The sequence below is a fragment of the Platichthys flesus genome, chromosome 3 (assembly GCF_949316205.1).
Source record: "Platichthys flesus chromosome 3, fPlaFle2.1, whole genome shotgun sequence".
NCBI lineage: Eukaryota > Metazoa > Chordata > Actinopteri > Pleuronectiformes > Pleuronectidae > Platichthys > Platichthys flesus.
This window is the reverse complement of record NC_084947.1, coordinates 24,820,134-24,847,348: the sequence shown is the minus strand read 5'-3', so window position 1 is coordinate 24,847,348 and position 27,215 is coordinate 24,820,134. Positions and strand designations below refer to the sequence as shown.

Here is a 27,215-nt window from a genome sequence, read left to right as displayed (position 1 = left end):
AATACATAAGGGCTTAAATATTCTATTCCTGATAGAAAAAGAAAACTGAGGCAATTTGGCAATTTAAACCAGCCGAGCTGAACTGAACTGCAAATCCAAGCAATTAAAGAACAATGTAAAATGCAACAAATTTGGTTCCTATTCAAAATCACTACTTGTTATTGCTGTCTTTTGGTTTGTTTTTCATAAATTTCGAGTAAGCACGGTTTTCTTTGCGCTTCTGTTTTTTTTCTGTCTGGTCTTTACGATAGGGGAAACGTTCAGGGGGCGGGGATTCTCTCTGCTGCTTTGGTATTGGTCAGATAAACTATCAGTCACGTCCTTCAAAGAATTCTGTGAAGTGACTACAGAACTTATGCAGTGTTGCATGGTCAGCGTTTATACTTTTTAATATTTAAAATCTCAATAAGTCATTTTTTTATTCCTCGCTGCTCTCATTGATAACTTACTGGAAAACAATTTCTGGTGTCTACCCAAATAATATAATATATAAATGTAAGCTTTACATTTAAATTCATGTATGCAAATCTTATTAATGTTTTTCATGTAATGTGTTATGTACTGTATGTTAGGTGTGGACCCCAGGAAGATTAGCTGATTCCTGTGTCAGCTAATGGGGATCCTTTTAAGAAACAAAAACAAACACACAACAGTAATGCATTGCTAGCTTGTTAGCACATCCTTGCTAGATTACTTCACATTAAACGATTCTAATCACCACTATGTCCAGTGCGACCCCACTGAACCAGTCAATTTTGTTTAAGATCTATTCATGTTCCTCCTTATATCAGAATGAAAAAGCCTGGGGACAGAAAAATCGCCTGGTGTTGAAGAGAGCGACAGAATCCAACCTCCTTTCCCCCGGGTCTTCATCATCACATACAGCAGTAGTTAATGTACACACGCATAGACACAACTAACTGCACATTTTACCATTTCAATATTTTTCTGTTTCTATTGTCATACAACCAGCTGAGCATAAATAGTGGTTGGACTACGGGTCTTAAAGCTGGAAAGTCCTGCTCTTTATAAACACATCCATTACAATCATCTGTTCACTGACCAGAAATGATCTTTAGTTATATGTTGAGGGATGAAACAGATACTGCAGGAGCATCTTTGAATGCCACATAAATAATGATGAGATCACAGAAATGCCAACCTAACTTGAAAACCTATTTAACCTCTATTTAACAGCTCTAATCACAACCCTGCTCTTTGAATAGATCAATGTTCAAAATGTGAATGATTATAATGAGGACCATCCCTAAAACTAACCCTGCTGAGGTCCAACTTCACATTAGAGATCCTATTTGCAGTGATGTATAAAGTATAGATGAACGTGACTTCGGTAAAAGTAAAAGTCACCATTAAGAAAATTACTTGAGTAAAAGTCTTAAAGTAGCTCATAATAAATGTACTTAAGTAACAAAAGTATCTGGTGTTGAAATGTACTTAAGTCTCAAAAGTAAAATTACAAGTACCAAACTTAAACATGCTAAGTGCTTTTTATGGCAGGCCTATACAGACACAAGCAACCCAAAATTATTCTCATAAGGATTTATTTCAACTGACTGAAACATTTTAACCAAAATATACATATAAGGTATATTTGTGAACATTTTGATCCCCAGATGCTGAGGTTCAAATAGTATTGGACTAGTGCATCTTATCTTCTAGGGACAACAAAGAAACAACACAACAGAAAAAACAAGGGCCTCTTGTGTCTTTCTAAGATCACAAATAGACCACAGTATAACCACAAAAAAATTATTAACTGTAAATATCATTAAACATGGACCTTTCACTTTCTAATCAGTAGCAGGAATGATACACAATGCCCCTTATTATAACTCAGCAAAAGGAAACAAGTTCTAGGCACACAAAATAGGATAGTTTTTCTTTTGTTAACAACCCACACTTTGCTAGTACAGAGAAGAACAGGCCAAATTTCAGGCTGAATAATAAAGACTGAACTGAACCGAGTTCCTGCATGAGCACCTGGATAATTCTAAAGGGAATAAATGGATGGGGAATGTGCTTGCGTTGATAAGTCCCTGCCCTTTGTACACACATCGCTCCTCCCCATTGGATGGTTTAGTGAGGTCCTCAGATCGGCCCCTCCAGAGTCGGTCACGGCCATGGTGGAGCTTCAAGAAAACAATCAAACTTGACTATCTAGAACAGGGCTATTCAACTTCATTAGTAAGTGGGCCAAATAAGAAAATCACGGGGGGTGTGAGGGCCGCACAGAATATTTATCAATTAATGGCTAAAAATGAAAAACAGTATTGTCTATTTCCACAGGTAAACAGTCACACACTGAACTCACACACTCAAAACTCTCTTTTCTTTCACTTTATATAGTCAGTTACAGACTATTAACTGTCATTCAAAACCAAAACACAGGAAGGCTGTCAAGCTTTGATACAGAGGTGCAAAAGTTACGTAAAAAACATAAACAAAAATGACATGTCCATATCCACAAATGTAGAAAACAAGTTGAAAGTAGTATAATAGTATACATATATCAGATTAACAATAAATAAGCCTGTTCAGGAAATTATCAAAAACAATTCCAAGCAGGAATAAGGTAGTTAAAGCAGGTCCATATCCCAAAATGCATAATGTGAACTGAACATCTTGAAACAGTATCCATCACAATAATAAAGTCATCAACAACATTTCCAAGTAGAAATAAGGTGCTTTGCAGGTTCATATCCATAAACACAAACAGCCAGATGAATCTTGTAAAACAGCATCCACCAGATTAACAAAACATGGGCCGACTCATAAACAAGCCAAAAATAAGGTACGTATAGCAGGTTCATCTCCATATTTGTTAACGGTAAGAACTAAAACTTCAGACAAACCCAAATGGAGCCTCTTGAACCGTACAACAGATTTGAAGTCTGTGCTTTTACAGTTTGATAGCATCACATGCCTCAGTCAGGGTATTTTACTACTACACAACTAGCTTAACTTATCAGAACTCAGTTTTTTTTAGCCTGTTTGACTCAATGAGAGAAATTACATTGCCTTGATTTGGCATTTTCAACATAGTTTGGCTCATAAGTAGTAAGGGCAACCCTGAGACACTCGTGTAGTTTTTCATTGGTCATGGAGCAACATGCCCTTGTTTTAATTGCATTCATGTGAGAAAAGCTAGACTCAGACGTGTAGGTAGATCCAAACATTGTTAGTATTAGCAGCGCCACTTTCCTGATTGTGGGGTACTGGTATTGGTTTGTGTTTACACATCAGAATCAGAATCAGAATCAGAATTCTTTTTATTGCCTTGTATATTTTCACATACAGGAAATTGCCTTGGTGTGGTTGGTGCACTTTACAAACAACAATATAAAAACAACAATATAGAGCAATATAAACATCAATATAAAAAACAACAATATCGAAAAAATAATATATACAGTAAATGTGTTGTGTGCGGTTTTAAGGTGCAAAGATTGGTGGTAGTGCCAATAATGTAGTGTTATAAATTATGTGCGAGGGTGGGGGGGGGGGGGGGGTCAGCAGAGTCAGTGTGATGGGGGGGGCTTGTTTGTGAGCCCCACTGCCATGGGGAAAAAGCTGTTCAGGTGACGCGAGGTTTTAGTCCTGACGGCCCGGAACCTTTTCCCAGATGGAAGTCTCTGGAACAGGTGGTGACCGGGATGGGAAGGATCAGCGATGATCTTGCCTGCTCTCTTTCTGGTCCTGGAGTGGAACAGGTCTAGGAGAGCCGGCAGGTCACAGCCGATGACCTTCTCAGCTGACCGAATGATCCGCTGCAGTCTGCCCTTGTCCTTGGCAGTGGAGGCAGCGAACCAAACGGTGATGGATGAGGTGAGGATGGACTCAATGATGGCTGTGTAGAACTCAACCATCACTTTCCGCGGCATGCTGAATTTCCTCAGTTGCCGCAGGAAGAACATCCTCTGCTGGGCCTTCTTGGTGATGGAGGTGATGTTCTCCGTCCACCTCAGGTCCTGTGCTATGATCGTCCCCAGGAATCTGAATGACTCCACTGTTTTAACTGGGGAGTCGCACATGGTGAGGGGGGCGGTTTGGGCTGGGCTCCTCCTGAAGTCTGCCACCATCTCTACAGTTTTTGAAGCGTTCAGCTCCAGGTGGTTCTGGCTGCACCAGGAAGCCAGGCTGTTAACTTCCTCTCTGTAGGCGGCCTCGTCCCCATTGGAAATTAATCCAATAAGGGTGGTGTCGTCGGCAAACTTCAGGAGTTTGACAGAGGGATGGCTGGAGGTGCAGTTGTTGGTGTAGAGGGAGAAGAGGAGAGGAGAGAGCACACAACCTTGAGGGGCTCCAGTGCTGATGGTCCGGGTGTCAGAGACAAGCTTCCCCAGCCTCACGCGCTGCTTCCTGTCGGTCAGGAAGTTGGTGAGGAAAGACAAAATCTCCTGGCGGAGTTCAAAGAAACGGTCCAAAACCTTTCCTTTGCTGAGCCACCTGACATAACTATGAACCAGCAAGTCAGTGTGCTCTGCAGATGCGTCAGCAAGAACATACGGAAGAGGCGATGTTGAAATTCACAATTTTCATAACAGTGTCCATGGTGCTTTTCAGATCGCTGCTGAGCTTTGCGCACAGTACCGCGAATGAATTATGCGGTGTAAAAACTGCATACGGCTGACAACCTGGCCACGAGCACTTTCACTCTACCGGTCGTAGCCAGAGCTCCATCCGTAACCAACAAGCAGACTTTTTGTAAATCCAGTACATGCTAATTAAAACACGTGACAATCTTTTGAAAGATCACTTCACCTGTAGTGTGTCCCTCTAGCGGAACGAGCCCTCACGAAAGCGCACTCTATCACAAAACCTTACATATATGCACAGCTGGGCCATGTCGGTACAGTCAGTCGAATCATCCACAGCGATAGACATGAACTGTGCTTTTCGAAGGTTTTCCAAAAGCTTCCCTGCGACATCTGTTGCCAGTAGTTCCAGTCTGCGGAGAGGCGATGTGTCTGTGAGAGGCACTTTTTGAATGGCTGAATTGACGCTTTCCTTCACTTTTTCGTCAACAATCATCTCATCAATAACTGCAAGCATGCAGTCTTTAACAGTCTCCAACTCGGTAAAGTGCCTCTTCTGTCTGGTTAGTGTCCAGGCTACGCGTAGAGATGCTATCATGGCTCTCTCTTGTTCCGTGCAAAGAAAACTAAGGGAACACTGACCTCGTTGAAAAGATGCAGTCCGTTTACTTTCCTCCTCCGTTCATCTGAGCCCCTCGGGAAAAATGTTCGGAAAGCCATGATTCGACTTGTAGCCTAGTGCGTCTTCACACTGTATTCTTTCATCACAGCAATGTATTCGCTGCAAAATAAACACATTGGCTTCTTGCTCATTACGGTGGGCAAAGTAAATAATTACTTTTCAGTCCATTCACTTTGGAATTGGCGGTTTTCACTGTCAACACTTCGGCTTTGAGAGAGACATTTCACAGCTTCTTGGTAGCGTTAGCTAGCGCATGTGTTTCAGTGGGCAGCCAGACCAGAGCCCAAGTGAGGAGTGGGTTGCGGCAACCAACACGGGTGAGTAACATAAAGACGTACCATAGAGGTTCAGTTGAGGCAACAGTGTAACTCAATGGCTCTGGGTTAGATGTCTTTTAGTATATAAGAGGCGTGACCGTTAGTTTTATTTTTTCTTACCAAGCTACACTGATTTGCAGGCAGTCTTGCAGGCCATAGTTAAATTCAAACGGGCCATATCCGGCCCTGGGGCCGCTAGTTGAATAGGCCTGCCTTAAACTCACCAATCGGAGGCTAGGTAGGGCCCCGCCAACCCGGATAGATTGCTTAAATGTCTGAATGTTACTGTGACAGAAAATCTGTAAATACCTGCTGTTAGTTCAGCTAGCAAGGTTAGCTGTGTGTTAGCTGTGTCCTAGATGGGTTAGCTGTGTATTAGCTGTGTTAGCAGGGTGTTAGCTGTGTGCTAGCAGGTTTAGCTTTGTGTTAGCAGTGTATTAGCTGTGTTAGCAGGCTGGGGCGGCTGTGGCTGAGGGGTAGAGCGGTCGTCCTCCAACCTGAAGGTCGGTAGTTTGTTCCCCAGTCTTCCCCATCTACATGCTGAAGTGTCCTTGGGCAGGATGCTGAACCCTGATTTGAACCCTCATAGAACAAGAAAAGTGCTGCTAATAGATGAACTGTATGAATGTGGGTGTGAATGGGTGAATGTAAAACTGTACTGTAAAGCGCTTTGAGTGGTCTTCAAGACTAGAAAAGCTCTATATAAATAAAAAAACCTTTACCATTTAGCTGTGTGTTAGCAGAGTGTTAGCTGCTCCTACAGTCAAAGCTCATGATATCTTAGTTCAATGCAGGTCTGAAAGCAGCTGAATTTAGTTTGTTAATATGGTCATTACAGAACCACCAGTGATCATCACAGCTACCTTGTGTTTCTGCTGTTGTTACGTGTGCCTATATGTTAACAAAGTGGTTGTGGATTATCCTGATGAGAGCGTTGTGCTCAGTCAGTGAGACGGTGTGAGACAGTGCGTGTGCACCACGTAAAAATAAATAAATGTTCCAGTCAATGTGTTAATGTGTGTACTGTTAGGACCAGCTGTCACAGAAACATAGATCATGGTCAGACCGACGATGTAGGGCAGCCAGCACAGGTCGAAGGCCAACAAGATCACTCCTGATGGACATGAGGAGAAGGACACAGGAAGAGGACATGAGAATCATCAATATCTGCAGGTGATAGAATACATTTCTCACACTGTTAAACAAGAGAGCTGTGTCTCAGTTCAGGGGCTGCAACCTTCAGAGGACACAATCTACTCAACCCACCTCCTTCTTTGGTCAGGTAGACTGTGAAGGCTGAGACTAAATGAGACCGTCTGGTCCACAGAGGAGAAGCTTGTCCTTTCCTTAAGTTGGACACGACAGAAAGCTTAATGCCCCTTGGTTTTTAACATGCGAGCCATTAGTTGAGTTGATACGGTTCTTCACCAAAGTGCAATGAGTCCTGGGACATATTGGACCTGGAAGGATTCACTCACCAGAGCTTTCTCTGGTATGAAAGGAACCATATGTAGGAGCCTTTCTACTTGTGTCGCTGTGATGCAGCCCCTAAATTGATCCACAGCTGGAAATAAAGATGGACGACTTGACTGCTCCCCAAAAGTGAAGCCAAATCATCTTGATGCTCCCTGGTGGCTGGCCGCAGGTACTACACCTTGCCTGCCTCCTTGATGGTACCAGGTGGGACATGGACCAAACAAAAAAGTAAAAATACACTACCTTGATGATATATTGTCAACGTTGGTTTCTGTCATTTTATGTGGTTCTTATAAAACCAGTGAGTTATTTTTGTGGTATATTTGGTTTGATTATCTATTATGTGATAGAGCTCCGACTCATGCTCCAGATGTGCAAGCCGAGATAAAGACAAAGTATTAAATATGTTCGTCAGTCTTTGTCAATTGTGTTTAGTAAAAGCTAAATTAAGAACCTAAGGGTGTGTGTGTTGGATTGTGTTTCTAACCCAGCATCTTGACTGTGTGTCATACACATACATATTAGTGAACTTCCAACATATAAAACCATGTGATTGATGCTAGCTGAAGATTAGCCTGAATTGCTAAGAGATGTTGTTTTTTCTAAAAACGGTGGCTGTGGGGTAAAGTGGGACAAATGCTGTGGGGTAAAGTGACTAACCCTAACCCTAACCCTAACCCTAACCCATGAAGCACAAGTTAAGTTTAGTCTTAAACATATTTTAGTGTTATATTACATTATATATGTTTTATTTTTAATGTCATAAACATTGTTGAAAAGCCATCATGCCATGAAACTATACACCAGGAAGACAACCTGGGGCCAAACACCCCTCGCAGAGATGGAGAGTGCAGCTGCTGAGGTCATGCAAGGAAAGAAGTCCTTAAGAAAAGCTGGAAGGGATAGAAATATTGACAAGACAACCCTCAAAAGATTCATAAAGAAAAAAGGGAAAGTAAAATCAGTAGCCTGGGGAGCAGTAGCTGAGGCAAAGAGAATATTCACAGATGAGATGGAGGAGGAGCTTGCCAAACACTTGAAACAACTAGCTGACCAGTTCCATGGCCTTGCTCCAGTTAAGTGCCGTGAACTGGCATTTGAATACGCAGAGAAAAACTATATCCCTGTCCCTGCCAATTGGACAGAGAAACAATGTGCCGGTAAGCTAGGGTGTGCAAGAGATCACATGAATCATAATAATCATAAATGTGCTTAATTGACCAATCCCTGTGATTCTGTTACTAGTCCGATATTAGTGGTTGTCAATCTAGCTGCCGGGATTTTAACTATTACAACATGTGTTGTTATGGTAGTTTTAAAGTGGAAAAAGTAGGTGGACACAAGACCCATTTTTTTTAAAACAATCATATTTTCACTGCCCTTTGTCCTGAAGACTTTCTGATCATTTCCATTTCTAGAAAACATCCTATATTAATGGTAAATGTGTACATTTTACTGATATATCATTTTAGCTCGCCTAGAGGGGAGCAAATGTAAGAAAATGTCCCACATTACCCCGCTCTCCCCTTCTCATGAATATTGTCACAAGAAGACATTTTTTCAGTTTTTTCCTACAGCTATGAAAGACTAGTATAAAAATATAAGAAACAACATGGAGTCAGGTAAAAATATCCTCTAAATGTTTTCTCCATAGCTCAGCAACAGTTTCAGCCCCAGTGATCATATCAATATAAGACGGAAGGAATATTTTACTTTTATTTACACTTTAACTTCCATAGAAAACTCATTTGCATCATTCTGCTGAAGCTTTCTGGCAAAGTTCTGCAGATACATTTTAATAAAATTTACTGCATATCTCAATCTGGACAACACACACTATATATATATATATATATATATATATATATATATTGATTCATTTTCCAGATTTCCAGTTTCAGTTTCAAAGTATTGCCTGTTTTATTGTTTTCATGTTCACTGGAAAAGAGACCGGAGCAACTGGACAGTTCAATATGTGTTGTGATTTTAAATCTATACAAATGCACGTGTTTATATAAAAATATATAAGGTTTTAATTGGTGATATTTAAAGGAGCTGGGAGGAGGATCTGTTTATTGATTAATGACAGAATCAGGCTAAGAGGATAAACATTACATTACATTACATGTCATTTTTTTTTTTTTTTTTAAACCTGTCTTTATGCTAAACTAAGCTAAGCAGCTGCTTTGTATTTACTGTGGAATCCTCTCCACTCTCAGTTAAACTTTGTAATAATTAAATAAATAGTCTAATTACTACAGTATCATCACCATTGTTTTTAACTCCACAGCTCACGTTCCCCTCCTCCATTAGATCCATGAAGGCTCAGGTGGGGGCAGGACGGAGAAACCTGCAGGGCAGAGTTGTGTGTGTCCCAGGTTCCACAGAACTGATGCTCTCTGATGGCTTTCCTATGACGCTCGATCACAGCCAACTCTGAGAGGAATGGTCAGGTGCTGTCTGATCAGAGCATCAGAAAAAACACACAGGAACATATTTAGAACCACATAAACATGCATGTATCACACTGTGAACTCTGAATAAACACATGTGCTTCACATATTCACACTAAGGGCTGTTCTACACACATATTCAATATCAACATAGTAAAAGTCAACCTATCAAAGCTATAATCAGACCTTCCTCACTATTCTTACATTTTTAAATCACTTAAGCAGAAAAGAAAACGAGATCTCATACCAACGCCTCCATCGACTGCCTGGCCGCGCTCGCTCAAAAGACAAGGAGCTGAAGAAGAGTCGGGTAGAGACGCTGGAGGTGAAGCTGCAGCAGGAGACGACTCCAACTGAGGGAATAGGCTGCAGGAAGGTGGAGGCCGCCAACAGAGGACACACGTCTCTGAAGGAGCAAGCTCACCACTGAAAGGTGAACAGATGAAGCTGGAGGAGGACGTGAGACACAAGGATTAGTTGATTCAGACAGAAACAAAGAAGAGATGAGCTTCCACAGAATCATACCTGGCTTGACGAGCTGAGTGAGACGGAGAACGAGCTGGAGAGTGTTGCGAGGAAGCTGTTGAGAAAAGTGGAGCAGCTGTAGAGAGTGAAGGTGAAGAACGAAGACAAATGTCTGAACCAGCAAACGAATCATTTTACCAAGAAAAGAGGGATGAGGTGACGTTTGTCCTGAACCCTCTCCCTTCCTCTTTCCGTGTTAGTAGTTGGCAACAGGACTTAACAAGTCATCAGAATCAAGTTTTCTTGCCGAGCAGGTTTTCACATACAATGAATTCAATGTAGTGTAAGTGTTCAAGGTAAAATATAAAAAATAGAAAAATAGGAAACTTTGTCTCTAATATATAGAGATATTATATTACTCTGACACCACATGGACCACACACAGTTTTCTTTAAATAATCTTTATTTAAAAACAATATAAAGTTCACACATGAACTAAGTTGACTATTACCTTTGAGAACTTTGTGTCAGCTTCCACCCAGACTTCTAGGAACTTGGGCGTCACACTCACTCACATAGCTACTTTCCTTACTGAGGAGTTGGCAACACTGGTTGTGATACACGATTGGGCCTAAATGTAAGATCTGAGTCTCGTAGGAAACTGAAATTATATATCTTACGAAGTTTCTGGGAGATTTATAAAAGGCTCTGATGTGGAGGAAAGCTCATAAAAATGGAAAGAATTAGGTGATCAGGAAATCACCTTTATATTTGAATTGAGTTGTGACAATGATATTTATATTTAGTTGTGATGATTATATTTATATTTGCATTGAGTTTTGATGATATTTATTTTTGTTTGTTATACTGATGATGATATTTATATTTAGTTTTGATGATATTTATGTTCAGTTTTGATGATGCTATTTCTATTTAGTTATGATACTAATACTTCAATTTAGTTTTGATGATGATGTATATATTTATAATTATCTGTGATGATGATATTTATGTTCAGTTTTGATGATGCTATTTCTATTTAGTTGTGAAGATATTTATATTTATATTTAGTTTTGAAGATATTTCTACTTAGTGTTGATGATATTTATATTCATAATTAGTTGTGATGATATTTAGTATTGATGATAATACATTTACTTAGTTGTGAGGTTGTGAACTCCAAGTTCAAGCAGCTTGTTGTTCACTGGACAGGCTGCTCTTGCGGCCCCTAGTGGCAGACATAGTCACCTACAGGTGAATGCAGCATCCCCATCCTCAGCTGTCACTTGTATCACATCACACAAACGCCTGGTGTGTTTTTAGTCAAATGAACATCAGCCACATGGCATCGGCAGGAAAACCCTGGTAAATTAATTCATACAAACAGCGATGAGTCGTGATCTGTAAACCCACAGTGGCCAGTGTTTGCTGGGCGAAACACACCCCACGGAGTACCCCGATATTGTTCAGGGGAAATAATGGCTGCTCAGGAACCTTCTCCACCATCTTCACTGGAAGGCGTCAGACCGGGCTTCCCAAAGAAAATCCTGGCCAACAGCCTCGAAAACAAGCATCTGTGCAACTCGTGCCACAAGGTCCTGAGAAGACCCCTGCAAGCTCAGTGCGGCCATCGCTTCTGCTCCTTCTGCTTCAACAAGATAGTGAGGTGAGTGCTCGCATGGCTGCTAGCACGCTAGCTAGGTGTTTGTAGCCGCCAGAGCTCGTTACCAAACAACGTTCAAATATCTGTCAATTTAACGCTGCGCTGCTCATTGCCACAGCTGACGCGGTGTGAAGAGACGATGTGTATTTCGAAGACCTACTGCAACCTTCGGCATACATGTTATTCACAGGCCACCACTTTATCCCAGTAAAATCTCAGTTTGAGTGATGGGTTTTCCTGTTGTCTTCAAAGACAAGTCCAGTTAACCTCTGCTGAAACGGACCGAAGCAAACATCTATACAAGTGTATCACGATACCGTGTTGATTTAAAGTAAAAACCCAATAATTGTGAGTGTGTGTGTGTGCATGGTGCACGCGCGTGTGTGTGTATAAATGTCTTCGTTGATGAGGCGAGCCAAAATTAAATTTGTTGATGCGAGTTTAGGATGACTTCCATATGGCAGTGATCAGTAAATGTAAAACGTCTGCTTTCTACAATAGTTTTTTCTGTTTGAGGATATATGTCTGAGCATATTTCATTGTTTGTCACTAGCAGAAGTGAGGAGATGATTGTTGTTTGTGTCTGGACATAAAGGCCCAGTCACAAGACAGGCTTAGTGGTGAAATCAGGGGTTTTATCTCTTACAGTGTATGTGTGTTATATCATTGACTAATATAACAAAGTCTATTTCACAGTTGTTTTAATTGTATATTCTTTTAAAAATCTAACCTCTGAGAACAATAGGCAAATTGCCGCCACACCCTCTTCTGGTGTGATCGGTTTTCTTCCTTTTATCCTTGAGATGTGACTGTGGTCCACTTGTGACAAACTGAATTTACTTCACATAGTTTAGAAAGGGTCTCATCTGAGTTTATAATGTCTCCCAATTCACACTACATGTCAGGTCCAAGGAACTATATCTTAACCTCAGCTGTAGAATGAGGCATAGGTAAAAGCATAAAATAAACTTTTCTAAAGTTTCAGTCCTCCTGGAGTTGGCTGCCATATTATACAACGTAGCCAGGTATCAATAGCCTTAGTCAGGGGGGAGACCAAGAACCTAATGGTCACTCTTACAGAGCCTCAGAAGTTCTCATCAGCGGTAGAAGAACCTGCTGGAAGTATGGCCATCTAAACATCACTTCATCAATCTGGCCTTTATAGTACAGTGTAAAAAACTGTGTAACTGTATAACTTGAGTAAAAAACTCATGACTTTATGAGAATTAGGATAATATTCTCTTGTCTTCCCCCCAAAAAAAATTACTCCAAAACTGAACTCCACTGTAATTTTTTGCTGAGAAAAAAGTATTAGTCAATAGAAAAATAGTGAAAAATAGTTGTTGTTTAATTGATCGGTTTATCAATTAATCCGTTAGTTGCTTGAGCTCTAACCCTGTGTGACAAACTGATCAACTAAAGGTTCGCTCACAACTTCAAATGGAGCTTTCACACTGTATCTCATGGTTGTGACTTGGTCTGGCACCCAACTGAAGACCATGACATGTGGACTTGAGTTGAGATGGTTCTACTGACTGATCACATGGCTGTGACTGAACTTAAACTGTAATTATATTAGCTGTTATTATAATCCCTTTAAATATCCATATTAACTGACACAATGTCTATGTTTTATCATGGGAACAGTATCTCTGTTAATGCCAATGTTTGTTTTTCTTCTTTTTTAGTTCTGGACCACAGAAATGCAGTGCTTGCATCAATGAAGATTTATTTGAAGAACCCACCTCTATCCTCAAGCAAGGCGGTGTAAGTATAATTTTACATTATTATTTATTTCAGATTTTCTCAAACTTACATTAAACGCAGAATTGGTTGGTATACACTGAAGTTGTCTCTTTAGTAAAAAGAGACAACGTTTTCCTGAGTGTTAAAAAAATAATGTCAGAGTTATTAATTTTTTCTGATCTAATGTGAATGACTCCATAGTTGACATAACAAAAACTGTCCTTTCGCTAAAAAGGCTTGGCAGTTCACAAAGTAGCTGGAACAAATATAGTCCTGTAAGACCATATGTGCTTAATTAGAGCCAGGACAGAAAAGGATCCTGGGCATCAGTAATCTGAAGCAGAATGTTTGTAACATTACACTTCAGACTGTAACTGAAGACACAAACAAGACAACACTGACAAACAGCTCTGCTTTTCCATCCAGGCTTTCCCTGATAATGCAGCTCGGAGAGAAGTGGAGTCCCTGGCAGCTGTCTGTCCCAATGAGGGATGCACGTGGACAGGAACTATCAAAGAATTTGAGGTATATTGAATTGATGGTAAAGAGGCAGGGAGATTAACAACTGCTCCCATCATGAATAATGAATTTATTAAGTTGTATATAGTCTATATAGTTTTATATAGCCTTTATATATATGGCTGGCAATGTGATTTCACGCTCGATCAGAATTTTTATTTTTTTCAGTATTTTTAGAATCAATCACTGGTATTATAGATATATATCCCTGATGTTTAAGTCAAACATTTGAAGGCCACTTTTGAAAGTGTCAGATTCATCCTTACACTGTACCTACATTCACCTACGAGAGGATACCAAAGTTTACTGATTAATGTTGAGCGTTTCTTTCTGTTGGTCACCTGCAGGCGAGTCATGAGGGCAACTGTGACTTCATGATCATCCTGTGTCCTTCCTGTAAAGAGCTGATGAGAGCCAACGAACAGGAACGCCACAACGAGAGAGAATGTCCAGAAAGGACACTCAACTGCAAATACTGCAAAGAACCCTTCCTGTTGAAAAACATCAAGGTCAGACCTCTCTGGGTGACTATAATCCAACACTGCATGTTTTGTGGTAATTACGGACTCCTTGAAACTTGAAGGCCCTTTGACAAACATAAAAACATCAGACTTAAATAGTAGGCTAGTCCACCATCAAATTCAATGAGTCCATGCCAACATTACACTTACTGTTTAGATCTGGCCAAGTGCCCAACGTATTGGAACTGTTGCCGAACTATACAGAATCTTCAGGGCAAATGCGGATTTTGATGAAAATATATGGACAATATATCAGTGGATATACAGTTTTTGACAAAACACAAAGTTGTGAAAATGAAAATTATTTTACTTGATTTGTCCATCTAACTCAGAGTAATATGCTGCTGCACAAACAAGAACAAGTGAGAGGGAGGGACTCTGTAAACTTTACTTAAACATACAGGGATTATTGGGCCCTAGACATAAGCTCGCCACAGACCACTACCGAAACATGCAAATAGTATAAATAAAAATAATACAACTTTATTTATATAGCCTTTTTCAAAACAAGTTTACAATGTGCTTCATAAAGATTGAAACAGAAAAAATGACAGACACAAAGACATAAGAAATCTAAATAAAAGCCATATTATAAAAATGAGTCCTGAACAAGATTTGAAAGAGGAAATGAGGTAGTTTGACTTATTCCCGGTGGAAAGATATCACATAACGATTTGAACTGAGAACCAAGAGCAGCAGTCGATCTGCAGATCTGAGATTAGGAGCAGGTATGTCCACGATAAGATCAGTAAAATAAGAGGGGGCAATGCTGCTAAGAGATTTGAATGTTTTGTTCAAACACAATGTAAATGAAAAACGTTAATTCAGTTTAACTTTGAATGATTTTATCAAATTTTAAAGGAGGCGGAAAATCGCTAACGTCTGTGAGATAAGTTTGTGAACAAAATCTACTCTCTTATTTTTTTAGGCTCATGACGAAATCTGTCCAAAGTACCCGATGATTTGTGAGGGTTGTGCAAAGAAAAAGATCCCCAGAGAAAAGGTATCCCAGATAATCAAGTGGATTTTCATAATTCAGTTGGATTGATCTCATGCACCATTTAGCCAGGGATCCAGTTATACAACGTATTCTATAGATCATTAGCTTCTTTCTTTTTTTGCTTTGCAGTATGTGGACCATATTAAGTTCTGCAGTAAATTTAAAGCTCCATGCAGATTTCATGTTGTTGGCTGCGATACGTCTGTAAGTAGAGATTTTTGTCATCATTTGCTATATGTAACGCTTGTTAATGTAATAACTACTGAGTCATGTCTTTTAGTTCAGTGCTCAGCAACCATTCATCTGTTGTATCATTGTAGCCCATGATTTGTAGAAGAGCCTTCTCTGCCACCATGTCACTTCTTCACAAGGTGAATTGGCTGCTGCCCTGTTACATTAAAGTTAAAGCACCTTGCATTTGGTAATGTCCCTGTCACTAATAATATCTGTTGTAACCAGTCAAAAATCTAGATTAAGGAATATTGTGTAAATGAATCAACAATTATGAAATTGTATAAGAAGCTGCAGTGGGTCTATCGTATGGGGAAATCAGGTCGCTGAAGTAAAGCTGCGTGCGCAGGAAAGGAAAAGGGAGTGGTTCTGTTGGTACAGCCAGAGTTTGTTAAGCTACTGGATTTACACTGTTTTAAGTATATTGCCACATAGCAGAGTGACATGGCCACTAAGACAGCTGCAGCCTCTAAATTCCTAAATTAATGTATTACGAAATTACGACATAAATTATCAAACAGGAAAGATGATCAGCTGTACTCAGAGGGATATACACTACAGTGCCTTGTACATTTTCTTATATCCTTCTCATGACTAGTCAGTTTCATTATCATTAGTGATCTAAATTAGTTTTACGTGGGGCTTTATTCTTCATCCTTCATTTTTTAAATATGGGACTCGTCAGGGTAGTAGAGGGTGTAAATACTTATGGTTTATATTTGTAATGAATTCAGTGGATCAGTTTTCCCTTTAACATCAAGTCATTTTTTGTATGGAGTATGCATCCATTATTAGCTTTATTTTTTTGCTGTGTGCTTTAACAGTTTTCTTCTGCTGTGACATATTTTCACACATCACTTAAATGTCAGCTGTCTGATTGTATGTATGTAAACGATATGACAATTGTTCAATCTTTGGTCTTAATGTCTTTCTGATTTATCTGTCTTTGACTCCAAGGTGGAGAAAGAGAAGATTCATGACCATGAACGGCAGTGTTCCTATGAACACCTCAACCTGCTCCTGCATTTCATCATGGGCATCAAGGTGAGCCTTGAGAGCCTGCAGCCCCAGAGCCTTGATGTGGCCAGCCACAAGCTGCAGGAACTCCACCAGTCCCTAAGGGACCTGGAGCAGAAGATGAGCCAGCTGGGTGGTGGCGGTGGTGGTGCAGCTCCCGTGCTCGGTGCGTGCGCCCCGACTCTGACTACCTCCTTCACCCCACTGCCAAGCGCGGTGGGTGCCGCCCTGGAGCTACAGCTCCAAAGTGAAAAGACCAAGGTGGCGGAGCTGAGCCGGCGCTGCCAGGAACTGGAGCTCAAAGTTGGCACGTTTGAGAACATTGTCTGCGTCCTCAACCGAGAGATGGAGCGCTCCTGCACCACCATGGAGGCCTACAATCGTCAACACCGGCTGGACCAGGACAAGATAGAGATCCTCAACAACAAGGTAACAAAATTACACATGACCTGTGATGAACATCACAGCTGGACTGCAAACTGTCACACTATAACAGGGATGGTTTATGAGTGTCGCTCCTGTAGATTGTGGTCTGTGATGCTCTTGGTATTAAAAATTCCGTCATTATGCTACTTAAAGTGCCACAAATGAATCAATGAACTGTGTTTTACAGCCAATGCTGGTACAGGGCTTTGGAATAGATCATATTTACAAATTGAGTCAATGACTGGATAAAAAGTAGAAGATATGACAACGCTATTGGAATAAACAATAAGTGAAATAAACCACCTTGTTCACGGGCTGCTGTGCTGCAGGTTCGTCAGCTGGAGAGGACTGTGAGTCTTAGAGACCTATCCATCGTGGAGATGGAGGGGAAAATGAGAGAGATGTCTGCTGCTACGTATGATGGCATCTTTGTCTGGAAGATCTCGGATTTCACCAAGAAGAGGCAGGATGCTGTGGCTGGCCGTGCCCCTGCCATGTTCTCTCCTGGTAACAGCTGCACATGACTAACGTATGAGAAATAATCCAGACAATGATGAGACAACTGTCTGATTAGTACTGAATAACAATCATGAATAAACTTTATTGTTGTTTTCCAGCCTTTTATACAAGTAAATACGGCTACAAGATGTGCTTGCGGATATACCTGAACGGTGATGGGACAGGCCGAGGGACCCACTTGTCTCTGTTCTTTGTGGTGATGAGAGGACACAGCGATGCCCTCCTGAAGTGGCCTTTTAATCAGAAGGTAATACTTATTAGAATCAGACAAAGATAATGCTACTCTATAGCTGTAATTATTCTAAGATAGACACAATAATAAACCTAAGTCTTTGAACTAATCAAGACCAATTCTATTATTCAAAGTAGGATTTCTGTGCACCAATAGAAGTTATTGGTATTATGTATATATATTAGGCAATTATTAAACAACACTGTCAATCTGAAGCAGATTAGCTGGGTTTGAGCTTTAAACTTTCAATTAGACAATCCTAAAACTCTATGGTTTTTTTAATTTTTTGTTCATCTAATGATGAGTAGTTGATAATAACACAATTTTGAACCATGTCTTCAGGGACTTAAAAGATTTAAATGATAAATTTATGTCTAATATGATTGTCCCACAAAAAAATATCAGTCCCCTTACGAATAATAATGTAGCTTTTATACTACAATGGGTCAAAAAACACACAGCCCCCTACTGTCAAACCGGGCACACAGATAATTTTGCATGGGGAAACTCAGGCTACATCCAGAATACTAAGTTTTCATTTGAAAACGATCTCTGGCCATACTAACACGCCTGAAAAATCGAATCACTCAAGTACACTGGGCGTTCACATGCCAGGAAGCATTTCAGCGTTGCAGATTGCTCGGATCACAGCTTTATCTGATTCTTGTGTAAGTAATTGTAACATTGTAAAAAACAGAATTTTACTGAACGTCATTTTTTCCTTCCGGAAGACGGTTTTTAATAGGAGCCTGACAAATCAGCCAAAGCTATGTTGTGGCCGAAAGACCCAATCAGCATGCTGAACATCTACATCAGGGGTGCCCACAATTTATACGCATGTGAGCTACTTTTGAAATGACCAGCTCAACATGATCTACCAACCTAATAAATCATATTGGCATTGCTGCCAACAAAAACATTTACTGTTTCTAAGACGGGTTGCCCCCCGATCTCCACACCCTCCCTTAGCGATGCAACACTTTTGAGGCGCTCTGACAACAGTCCGCCCCGGTCGACAGTCGCAACACCGTCCAGGGCGTGGCGGCGGCAAAAAACCCCCAGAGAGGGTAAGTAGCTGGAGATTGAATGTTTGAAAGTGTTCGGGACTGTAGACGGCACTTGTAACTTAAGTGTGGTTTTAAGAGGGGGTACGTCAATGGGCGCGTTCATAAATTTGGTCTGAGAGCGCCGGAGCGTCCACGTAACTGCCTCTGCCCAAACGGCTACAAAACTGCAGAGTAGTGTGGACGCCAGGCGTATCGGACGAACTGTTGATGTGTTTTCGAATGAAAATCTTACAGAATGGATGTTGCCTCAAAATCCCAAGACATTTTTCACCTGGCAACAACTTAGAGGCCATTTTCTACGTGTTAAGTTAAATAAATCTTTATTTCAAAGAGATAGATGAGAAGCCTGATAACACTGTCTGACCTATTCATTAAGAACGGAACTAGCATCAGTTTTTATTTTAGCCAAGCTTGGCATAAATTCTGCAACAAACGTGAACTATTTATTACCAAAAAACATTTTCAGGCTTCTGTTCATCTAAGGATTCAAATTAGGCTAATTGCCTTTATGCTGAGGTAGGCTATCCGCATTCTGATTCCAGCTAGCATTAGCATAAGCAGCCTTAACTTACCAGTTCAGAAGAAATGTTGCAAGTTTAGCATCAAACTTCTTGCTGACAAGAGCTCATTTCCAGCAGCAGAGAAATAAAATTGTCCCGTTTTAGTGTCAAGAAATATTGAGATTGTTATCTTATCATCTCGACTAATTCTCAATAAGAAGGTAAAGAAGTGTGCAGAATATTTTACGGACATACAGACTATCTTCATGATGTTATTTTGTGTTTCAATTGAACTTCATAGTGGGTTGCAAACCAATATTATTTATTTATTTGATTTATCCTATCTATGATCCATTATTAATACATTGTCATCAAAGCTGCTTTTTCAGCTTTTTTTAATCCACAGATGAATCGATAAAGAAAAGAATCGTTAATTACAGCCATAATCTGTGCCCAGGTCTCCCTAATGCTGCTTGACCAGAACAACAGAGAGCACATAATTGACGCCTTCCGGCCCGACATCTCCTCCTCGTCCTTCCAGAGGCCCGTCAGTGATATGAACATCGCCAGCGGCTGTCCACTCTTCTGTTCGCTCTCCAAACTGGACTCTAAAAACTCCTACATACGCGATGAAACCATCTTCATCAAGGCCATCGTTGACCTCACAGGACTCTAGGCAAAAGATAATGGCATAAATCCAACCCTGCCTTTTGTTGAACTAGCTTTTGTATCATCATTTACAGGCATTTCTCTGTGAGGTTCTGTCGAGTTCTTTGTGGTTTTGTTAAGGATTTTTGGCGGCACTATGTGAAAACAGATCAGCCAAATCTGAGAGACATACATTCCTGTTAGGGTTTGTGGAAGGAGATGGACCCAGGATGCAGAGGTTGTAACAAATATTTAATATAAAAAGAGTCCTTAAACAAGACAAAAACAAAACATTACAGGGTGACACTGGAGACAAGAAATACTAGAGAGGAGCAGAAGCTGAACGGCAAGGCGCACAGGGAACACGGACAAGGATGGGAAAGCTGGACGAGACAGCGAGACACGAAAAAACAAGTACAACAACGAGTACGAACCGACAAAGGGCAAAGGGGAACACAGAGGCTTAAATAGAGACACAAGGAAGGCTGGGGTAACTAACCACAGGTGCAACACATGAGGACTGGGAAAGACAATCACCAAGACAGGAAGTGACACGCCCGAGAAGCTGGAACAACACACAAGGAAAGCGAGACTACAAAATATAACAGGAAACAGAAAACACAAAGAGACAGAAATCCACAAACCAAAATGACAGAACGTCATACATTCCAAGACCTAGGAAAAATACTATACTTGTGAAATAAGTAGAAAACATTGTTACAATGGTTACAAACATTGTCTGTAATCTCTATGGCTTTTTGTACCATAGATGAGGTTGTCCATGTTCAGTTCCACTACAAAATGACCTGATTTTACCGAGAGGTTCAAAGTGATTTAACAAGGATTTTATGTCCATTCACCTTTTATATGTTGGCTTTTAATTCATATATTTTGCTGCTAGTGAAGGCTCAAAATAACTAGGTCTACTATAGCTAGCATTGGTACCAACTCTTGAAACCCACATAATATTAATGTTAAATTCTAAAGATTGCACATTTGATAACTATGGCCTTGAAAAGTTGATATGGTTAACTTGTTAGCAAATTATTTATTATGAACACATCCAGCAGACACAGAGTAACATCAGCATTCAACAGGTGTTGCTACTCTGGCAACCAGAGAAATTAAATATGAATTATCCTTTTAGCTCAGTTTTGGTCACAACTCCTTGCTCTTTTGCTTGCTTGCTACTACGTTCCCCAGCTAGCTGCTAGCGTTGTCTGCCATTTAGTGCTGTACCGATAGTGTACAATGGGTGTATCAAAGCTTTCATTTTGAATGAAAACAGAGGCCTGATGCTGCTAGGTACCAGGTGGATGAAAGTGGTGAGACAGGGGTTGTGTAATCAAAACAGTTTAAAGATGCTATGAGGGACTGCTTTTGCATTACCTAGGGCTGGAGTTCCTGCAGCAGATGACCCATTGTTAATGTAAAAATGTTTGTAGTGCAGCTATAAAAAAAAAATTATCTGTCAAACTACTACTACTTGTATAACTGTTTCCTGATGTTCCCCTGGGGTTTTTGAATTGTATTTTTGTACTTTGAAAGTTTTAAATTTCGAACACGAATACATTTCTTTTTATTGTTTTTTATTATTAAAAACTGAAAACACTGAGCCATGAAAGTACTGGCTTTGTAGATAACAAGCACAGTGATAGATCAAGCTGGTCTTGAGCTTGTTCTAGCTACCATGCATACGTGTGTGTTCCATTCATTTGCTTTGATTTGCAGTTCTATTTTCACGTTGGATTTGTTACTCATTCTCGGTAAATAACAACAGTTTATGGTTTGTTCATCTAAAAATCTTAAACCGCAAATGTGGTCAAGCGGATTTGCCCAAATATTTTATTATGAATAAAATATATAATTGCACACAAGCTCTATTTGTAAATTTTATAACATGCATGTACAAATATAGAAATGGCTAAAATGGAATAATGGATATAATCATATTTACCAACATGTGAAGCATATCAAAAATATATTCTCGTCAGTGTCCTCACAAATTGTTATAGAAGCTCATCGATAGCTCAGTTTCTTATAATATTTGCACATGTATTTTATATTAAGTGTACATAGAAAAAGTGGTGCTCTTTTTATGTTTCTAGTTTGTATCGAGACGTGAGTCGCTCCTAAGGGCACATCCCACATCCCAATCTGTCCATGGCTTAGAAATATTTGAACTTATAAATATCACCTTTAAAGAACACATTAAATGTATTTAACATTAATTTATAAATTGTTCTGCTATGTGGAGATTTCTGTGTCAGATAATGTGAGCAACAATGGGTGATGTGTTTTCCTTGATAATCATGATCAGCTCTATAAAATGTATAAATATAAGCTCTGTTTCCAACTTGCTCAAATTTACTTTAATGCCTGTAATATTACTAAATTCAGTGGGAGCACACTGAGTTATATTTCCATATGGGTGTAGCCTTTGTTGGTGCTTGGACACGTGTGGAGACTAGAGTTGAGATGTGAAGGTCTTAAGATGGAAGGATAGCTGAGGTTTTAAAAGAGGAAACGGTTAATTTTCTTCTTATATGTTCCTGTTCTGGGTTTTTCTTACAGCTTTTAACTGACAAACCTTTTACCAGAAAAGTGCCTGGCCGTTTTTGGCTCGACCGCAGCAGCAGGGCCAGCCTTAGAAATGATTACATCAAGTGATGACGGATACAACATTGGTTGACCAGTTACCCAATGGGTTTATTCACATCTTTATTAAAGGGCGTGGTCTTTCAGTTTGAGGTCAGGACTCATTGATTTTTCAGATTTTGCAATGGTCTCACTCAAAACCCTACACTTCCACTCAGATATACCCTGCTTGTGTCCCGGTGGGACAATTTCACCAATATTCACCACTACACTTGGCATCCTATTGGTTGAGGAATTTTCAAAGATTGGTAAAAAATATAAAATCCAAGAGCAGAGGAGAAACTCGATAGCAGATATTTAACAAGTGCACAGAAGCAGCTTGAGCATGAAGAGAAGTCCATCTCTCAAACTGAAATACCACACTGTTAAATAGAGGAAAGAAAACCCATAAGCCCCAACGTTGTCCGATCCCTTTAGCGACTTTTTACACAAAAATCATCTATTGACACATATCTAGCAACTGTTTAAACCCACTTTAGCTACTTTCCATACAAGTGACACCAGTTTTGCCCAATGAATGAGAGGTCAGGCTTTCCCTCTGCAGACACACAGCTGACAGATGTGGATGAGTTTGTGCTTTTAAGTATATTTACATTAAAATATCACTAAAGAAATTGACATTTTCTTTATCTTATGCATCTCGTGATTTTATCAAATGATGTCATGGTCTTAAAATCTGAATTTTTGCAGAGCAGTGACGAACATGGTTAACATGACGTCATAATGGATTCAGTCCCTGTTTCGTACTTGTTCAATCATCAGACAACACAAAAGAGAAAAATTAATTGTCTGTATTAAAGATACTGTTTATGTGACCACAGAGAAGAGGAGAGAATGGCTCAGACCAGGCAGGATGCTTAAATGTCAGGATGACGCCATGCTTATTAGTGTATAATATCTTTAGCTTAAGCGACTTTCCGTTGAAAGTTGTTTCCAGCAGTTTGACAACAGTTTTAAATATAAATTCTCAGTTTTGCACACTGATCATGATCAAGCAAGCTTTGGCCTTTTGTGTGCTTCTTCAGCCCACTAAGTTGTTGATGTGCATTCCTGTGTGTTTAAACCTAAACCTTGATTTCTCAATAAACCTAAACCTTGATTTCTCAATTTGCTGCTTTGAGTGTAGAAGACGCATTGATGTTATGAAATCAATGGACAAAAGGGACCATTGCCAAAAGGGACCATTGCCCCTTTATATACATACAACTAGGGAATAATACAGCATTAGGTTCAGGTCACACAAATGCTAATGTAAAGTGAAATTCGCGGGTCAAAGTTCACCAAAGTTGGCCTCACCGAAGTGAAGGTTTTTTCGCCATCTCATTCACACAGGTTGGAAATTAAAGGCAGGCGAAGGTTCTCCACTGCTACATTGGCGTATATGTGACCGGGGCATTCCTTTGTTAACCCTTACACCAAATGAGTTCTGTATCTTTAGCCAAACACATGTTTTTTATACTCAACATATACAGAAACCTCTCTGTGCAGGAGATGTCTAATAAGATAATCAGGCACTCTTTTCCATCACAGACCACTTTTTCTTATTTTTGTATATAATTTCATCATCAATTGAACAAAATGTGAGCAAATGTGTCTTTTTTCTTTCTACGGAAACATAAATATACCCTTTTCCCCTTTATAATGTGTTGCTATTGTTGCACAGTAAATAGACTACATTGACTTTGGCCATAAATAGAGCTGCTAAAAAATTTGTTCGGCCCTATGTGCAGATTGGTTCTCACAGATGCAGCCTAGCACCACTGATATTTATCCATGCTGTGTCTTGTGAAATGTAATGTGGGTTGGGATTTCAGATTTCTTCACAGCTGGCGGACATGACAAAAGGGCTTCGCAGTTCATCCACATCTGCTTCATGTAACAAACGCATTTGTGTGTTTTACACCTCCTGTTGCTCAAACCTGGAAACGAATTGAGCTAATTAATTGGTGTGTATATTGACTTGTAGGAATGCCACACTGTGCCTCATTATTATTCAAACAGAATAAAGAATATGTCAGTGATGTACAGTTGTATGCAATCATTTGGCCACCCCTGGCCAAATTCCATGTTTTGTTTTATTGATTGAAAAGTGAAAAGAAGGGGAATACAACCCCAGCAGCAAACATATAAAAACATGAGACTTCCTTCAAATGTTAATGTGCTGGTGCTTTTTATTTCATGATATTGAAAACTTTGTTTTAAAAACCAAACAGTAATTGTGACCTGTAAAATAGTATGGACAGTCCTTTGTTGCTTTGCATACTCCAAAAATATATAGTTTGAATCCCACAAGGACAATGAGAATGTTATATGTTTTTAGAAAGTTATGCAAATTTATTAAAATAGCTAAAATCCCGTATTTACAGTACATTGCAGAGTTTCCTTTGGTAGAGGTTAAAGCCTTTTGTCTTCTTGGTTAAGTCTTTATAAGCTTTATACAGCTGGATGTGCAGTGTCTTCCTGACAGATTCTCTGTGTCAGACTGGATGAGAAGTGTCTGGTTTAAGTCTGGATTTTGTCTGGTTCACTCATGGACAGTCAGTGACTTCTCCTTACAACAATCTCGTGTTGTCTTGGCAGTTTGCTTCACATTATTAATAAATGGTGAATCCTCTCCTCGGTCTGGATCAGGTTTTCTTAAAGGACCACTGTATTTAGCTCTTTCTCTGTTGTGAAGGTCTCCCTGTCCCTGCGGCTGAGTAGAGCCCTGATAGCATGATGCTGCCTCCACCATTCTTCACCATAGTGATGGTCTTAGCCAGGTGATGGGTAATGTGTGGTTAGCATCAGACATTATTTGGATTTCAATCTTTCCCTCATTCTCTCATTGTCTTGCAAACTTCCAGCATTTTTAAACGTTCAAATGTTGTAACTCAGCATGCACATGACTTTTTTGGCAGGAGAGACATGATCTATCTTGTATAACAGCGTCTCCAGAGAGTTCCTTGAACTTCATGAGTTATTTTTTGTCCTGACAGACAGTGTAAGGAGGTGTGGGACCTTTTATACAGAAGCGTGTCTTTAGTCAGTTTGCCACAGGCGGACTCCGGTACGGTGGCCCTGAGAGCTCAACGAACAGCCACTTAAGAAAACACATGCAAGTTGACAAAACACAAGCAAAGCAAGAAAACATCTTCATGAATTTCACAACACAACACATTACAGGGATTGCGCAGCAAATACAAAAAGTGCGCAGCAAATACACAAACGCTCAGCACCACGCTGCGAATATAGAAACTCGCTGCAAATAGAGGAGAAACGACAACGGAAGATGATGTGCGCTGCAGGATGAAGTGCGCTGCACGATGATGTGCGGTGACGATGTGCGCTGCAAGATGATGTGCGCCGCACGACGATGTGCGCCACATGATGATGTGCGCCGATGTGTGCCCCAGGATGATGTACCCCGTAGGACGATGTGCGCGCAGGATGAAGGGCGCCGCAAGATGATGTGCCTGCAGGATGATGTCCGCCACAGGAAGATGTGTGCAGCAGGACAATGTGCACCACAGGATGAGATGATGTGCGACCCAGAACAATGTGCGCCCCAGAACTATGTGCGCCGCAGGACAATATGCGCCGCAAGATGATGTCTGCTGCAGGATGATGAGGATGATGTGAGCCACAGGATGAAGTGCGCCGCATGATGATGTGCGGTGATGATGTGCGCCGCACTGTTAAGTGGGGCGGCATTGCTAGCTCTACGTCCAAATGTCCTCCTTTATCCGGGCTTGGGACCAGCAAAACGAGCCAAAAGAGACACTCTGGCAGAGCAAGTTTTGTAGGACTATATGCGCCATAGGAGGATGTGCACCGATGTGCGCCCCAGGATGATGTGCGCTGCAGGACGATGTGTGCCGCAGGATGAAGGGCGCCGCATGATGTGCGCTGCAGGACAATGTGCGCCACAGGACGATGTGCGCTGATGTGCGCCCCAGGATGATGTGTGCAGCAGGACAATGTGCGCCGCAGGATGAAGTGTGCCACAGAAGGATGTGCGCTGCAGGATGATGTGCGCCCCAGAACAATGTGCACTGCAGGATGTTGTGCACTGCAAGATGATGTGCGCAGCAGGATGATGTGCACCGCAGGATGATGTGCGCCGCAGGATGAAGTGCACAGCACGATGAGGTGCGCCCTAGGATGATGTGCGCCTAGGATGCGTGGGTCTCCTCTCTGCTCTGACTGCAGGACTCCTGCGTAAGGCTACTGGGAGACTGACCGCCTGTGAGTGCGAAACACCATAAAGTCTCCAATATCACCAGAAAAAGTCACTAGATTTGTCGCTAGTAGCTTTTGACAAAAGCTGTGAGAACGGCACCTAAGTGTCAGGTTGGTTATATTTGACTCCAGCAGCTAACAAAGGTTTATCATTCCCTCCGATGAGAATCTAAATCTTTTCAAGAAAATGTTTGCATTGTTGTAAACTGAGAATACAGACACAAAGACTTGGTTTCTGTTGAAGTAGTTTTAGGCCTATTTGTGCCTGTGCTTACATATCTCAATTTAATAGATTGTC

The 27,215-nt window shown here is 40.6% G+C and overlaps 1 protein-coding gene across 1 annotated transcript; it reads left to right on the top strand.

The window, feature by feature from the left end:
- The first annotated feature begins 11,363 nt into the window (after positions 1–11,363).
- traf2a (Tnf receptor-associated factor 2a) lies at positions 11,364–24,778 on the top strand. The gene is made up of 10 exons (XM_062379543.1): positions 11,364–11,615; positions 13,301–13,379; positions 13,785–13,883; positions 14,225–14,386; positions 15,327–15,401; positions 15,528–15,602; positions 16,587–17,075; positions 17,402–17,579; positions 17,690–17,838; positions 19,848–24,778. The coding sequence occupies exons 1-10, from the start codon at positions 11,428–11,430 to the stop codon at positions 20,064–20,066; spliced, it is 1,713 nt and encodes a 570-aa protein (XP_062235527.1). The 5' UTR covers positions 11,364–11,427; the 3' UTR covers positions 20,067–24,778.
- Positions 24,779–27,215: the final 2,437 nt, after the last annotated feature.

Excerpts from the sequence above, each read along its gene's own strand:
- traf2a (XM_062379543.1), top strand. The coding sequence starts at position 11,428 with ATGGCTGCTCAGGAACCTTCTCCACCATCTTCACTGGAAGGCGTCAGA. Across the intron at positions 14,387-15,326 it reads TCCTGTTGAAAAACATCAAG|GCTCATGACGAAATCTGTCC; the intron begins GTCAGACCTCTC and ends TTATTTTTTTAG. Across the intron at positions 17,580-17,689 it reads CCCTGCCATGTTCTCTCCTG|CCTTTTATACAAGTAAATAC; the intron begins GTAACAGCTGCA and ends GTTGTTTTCCAG.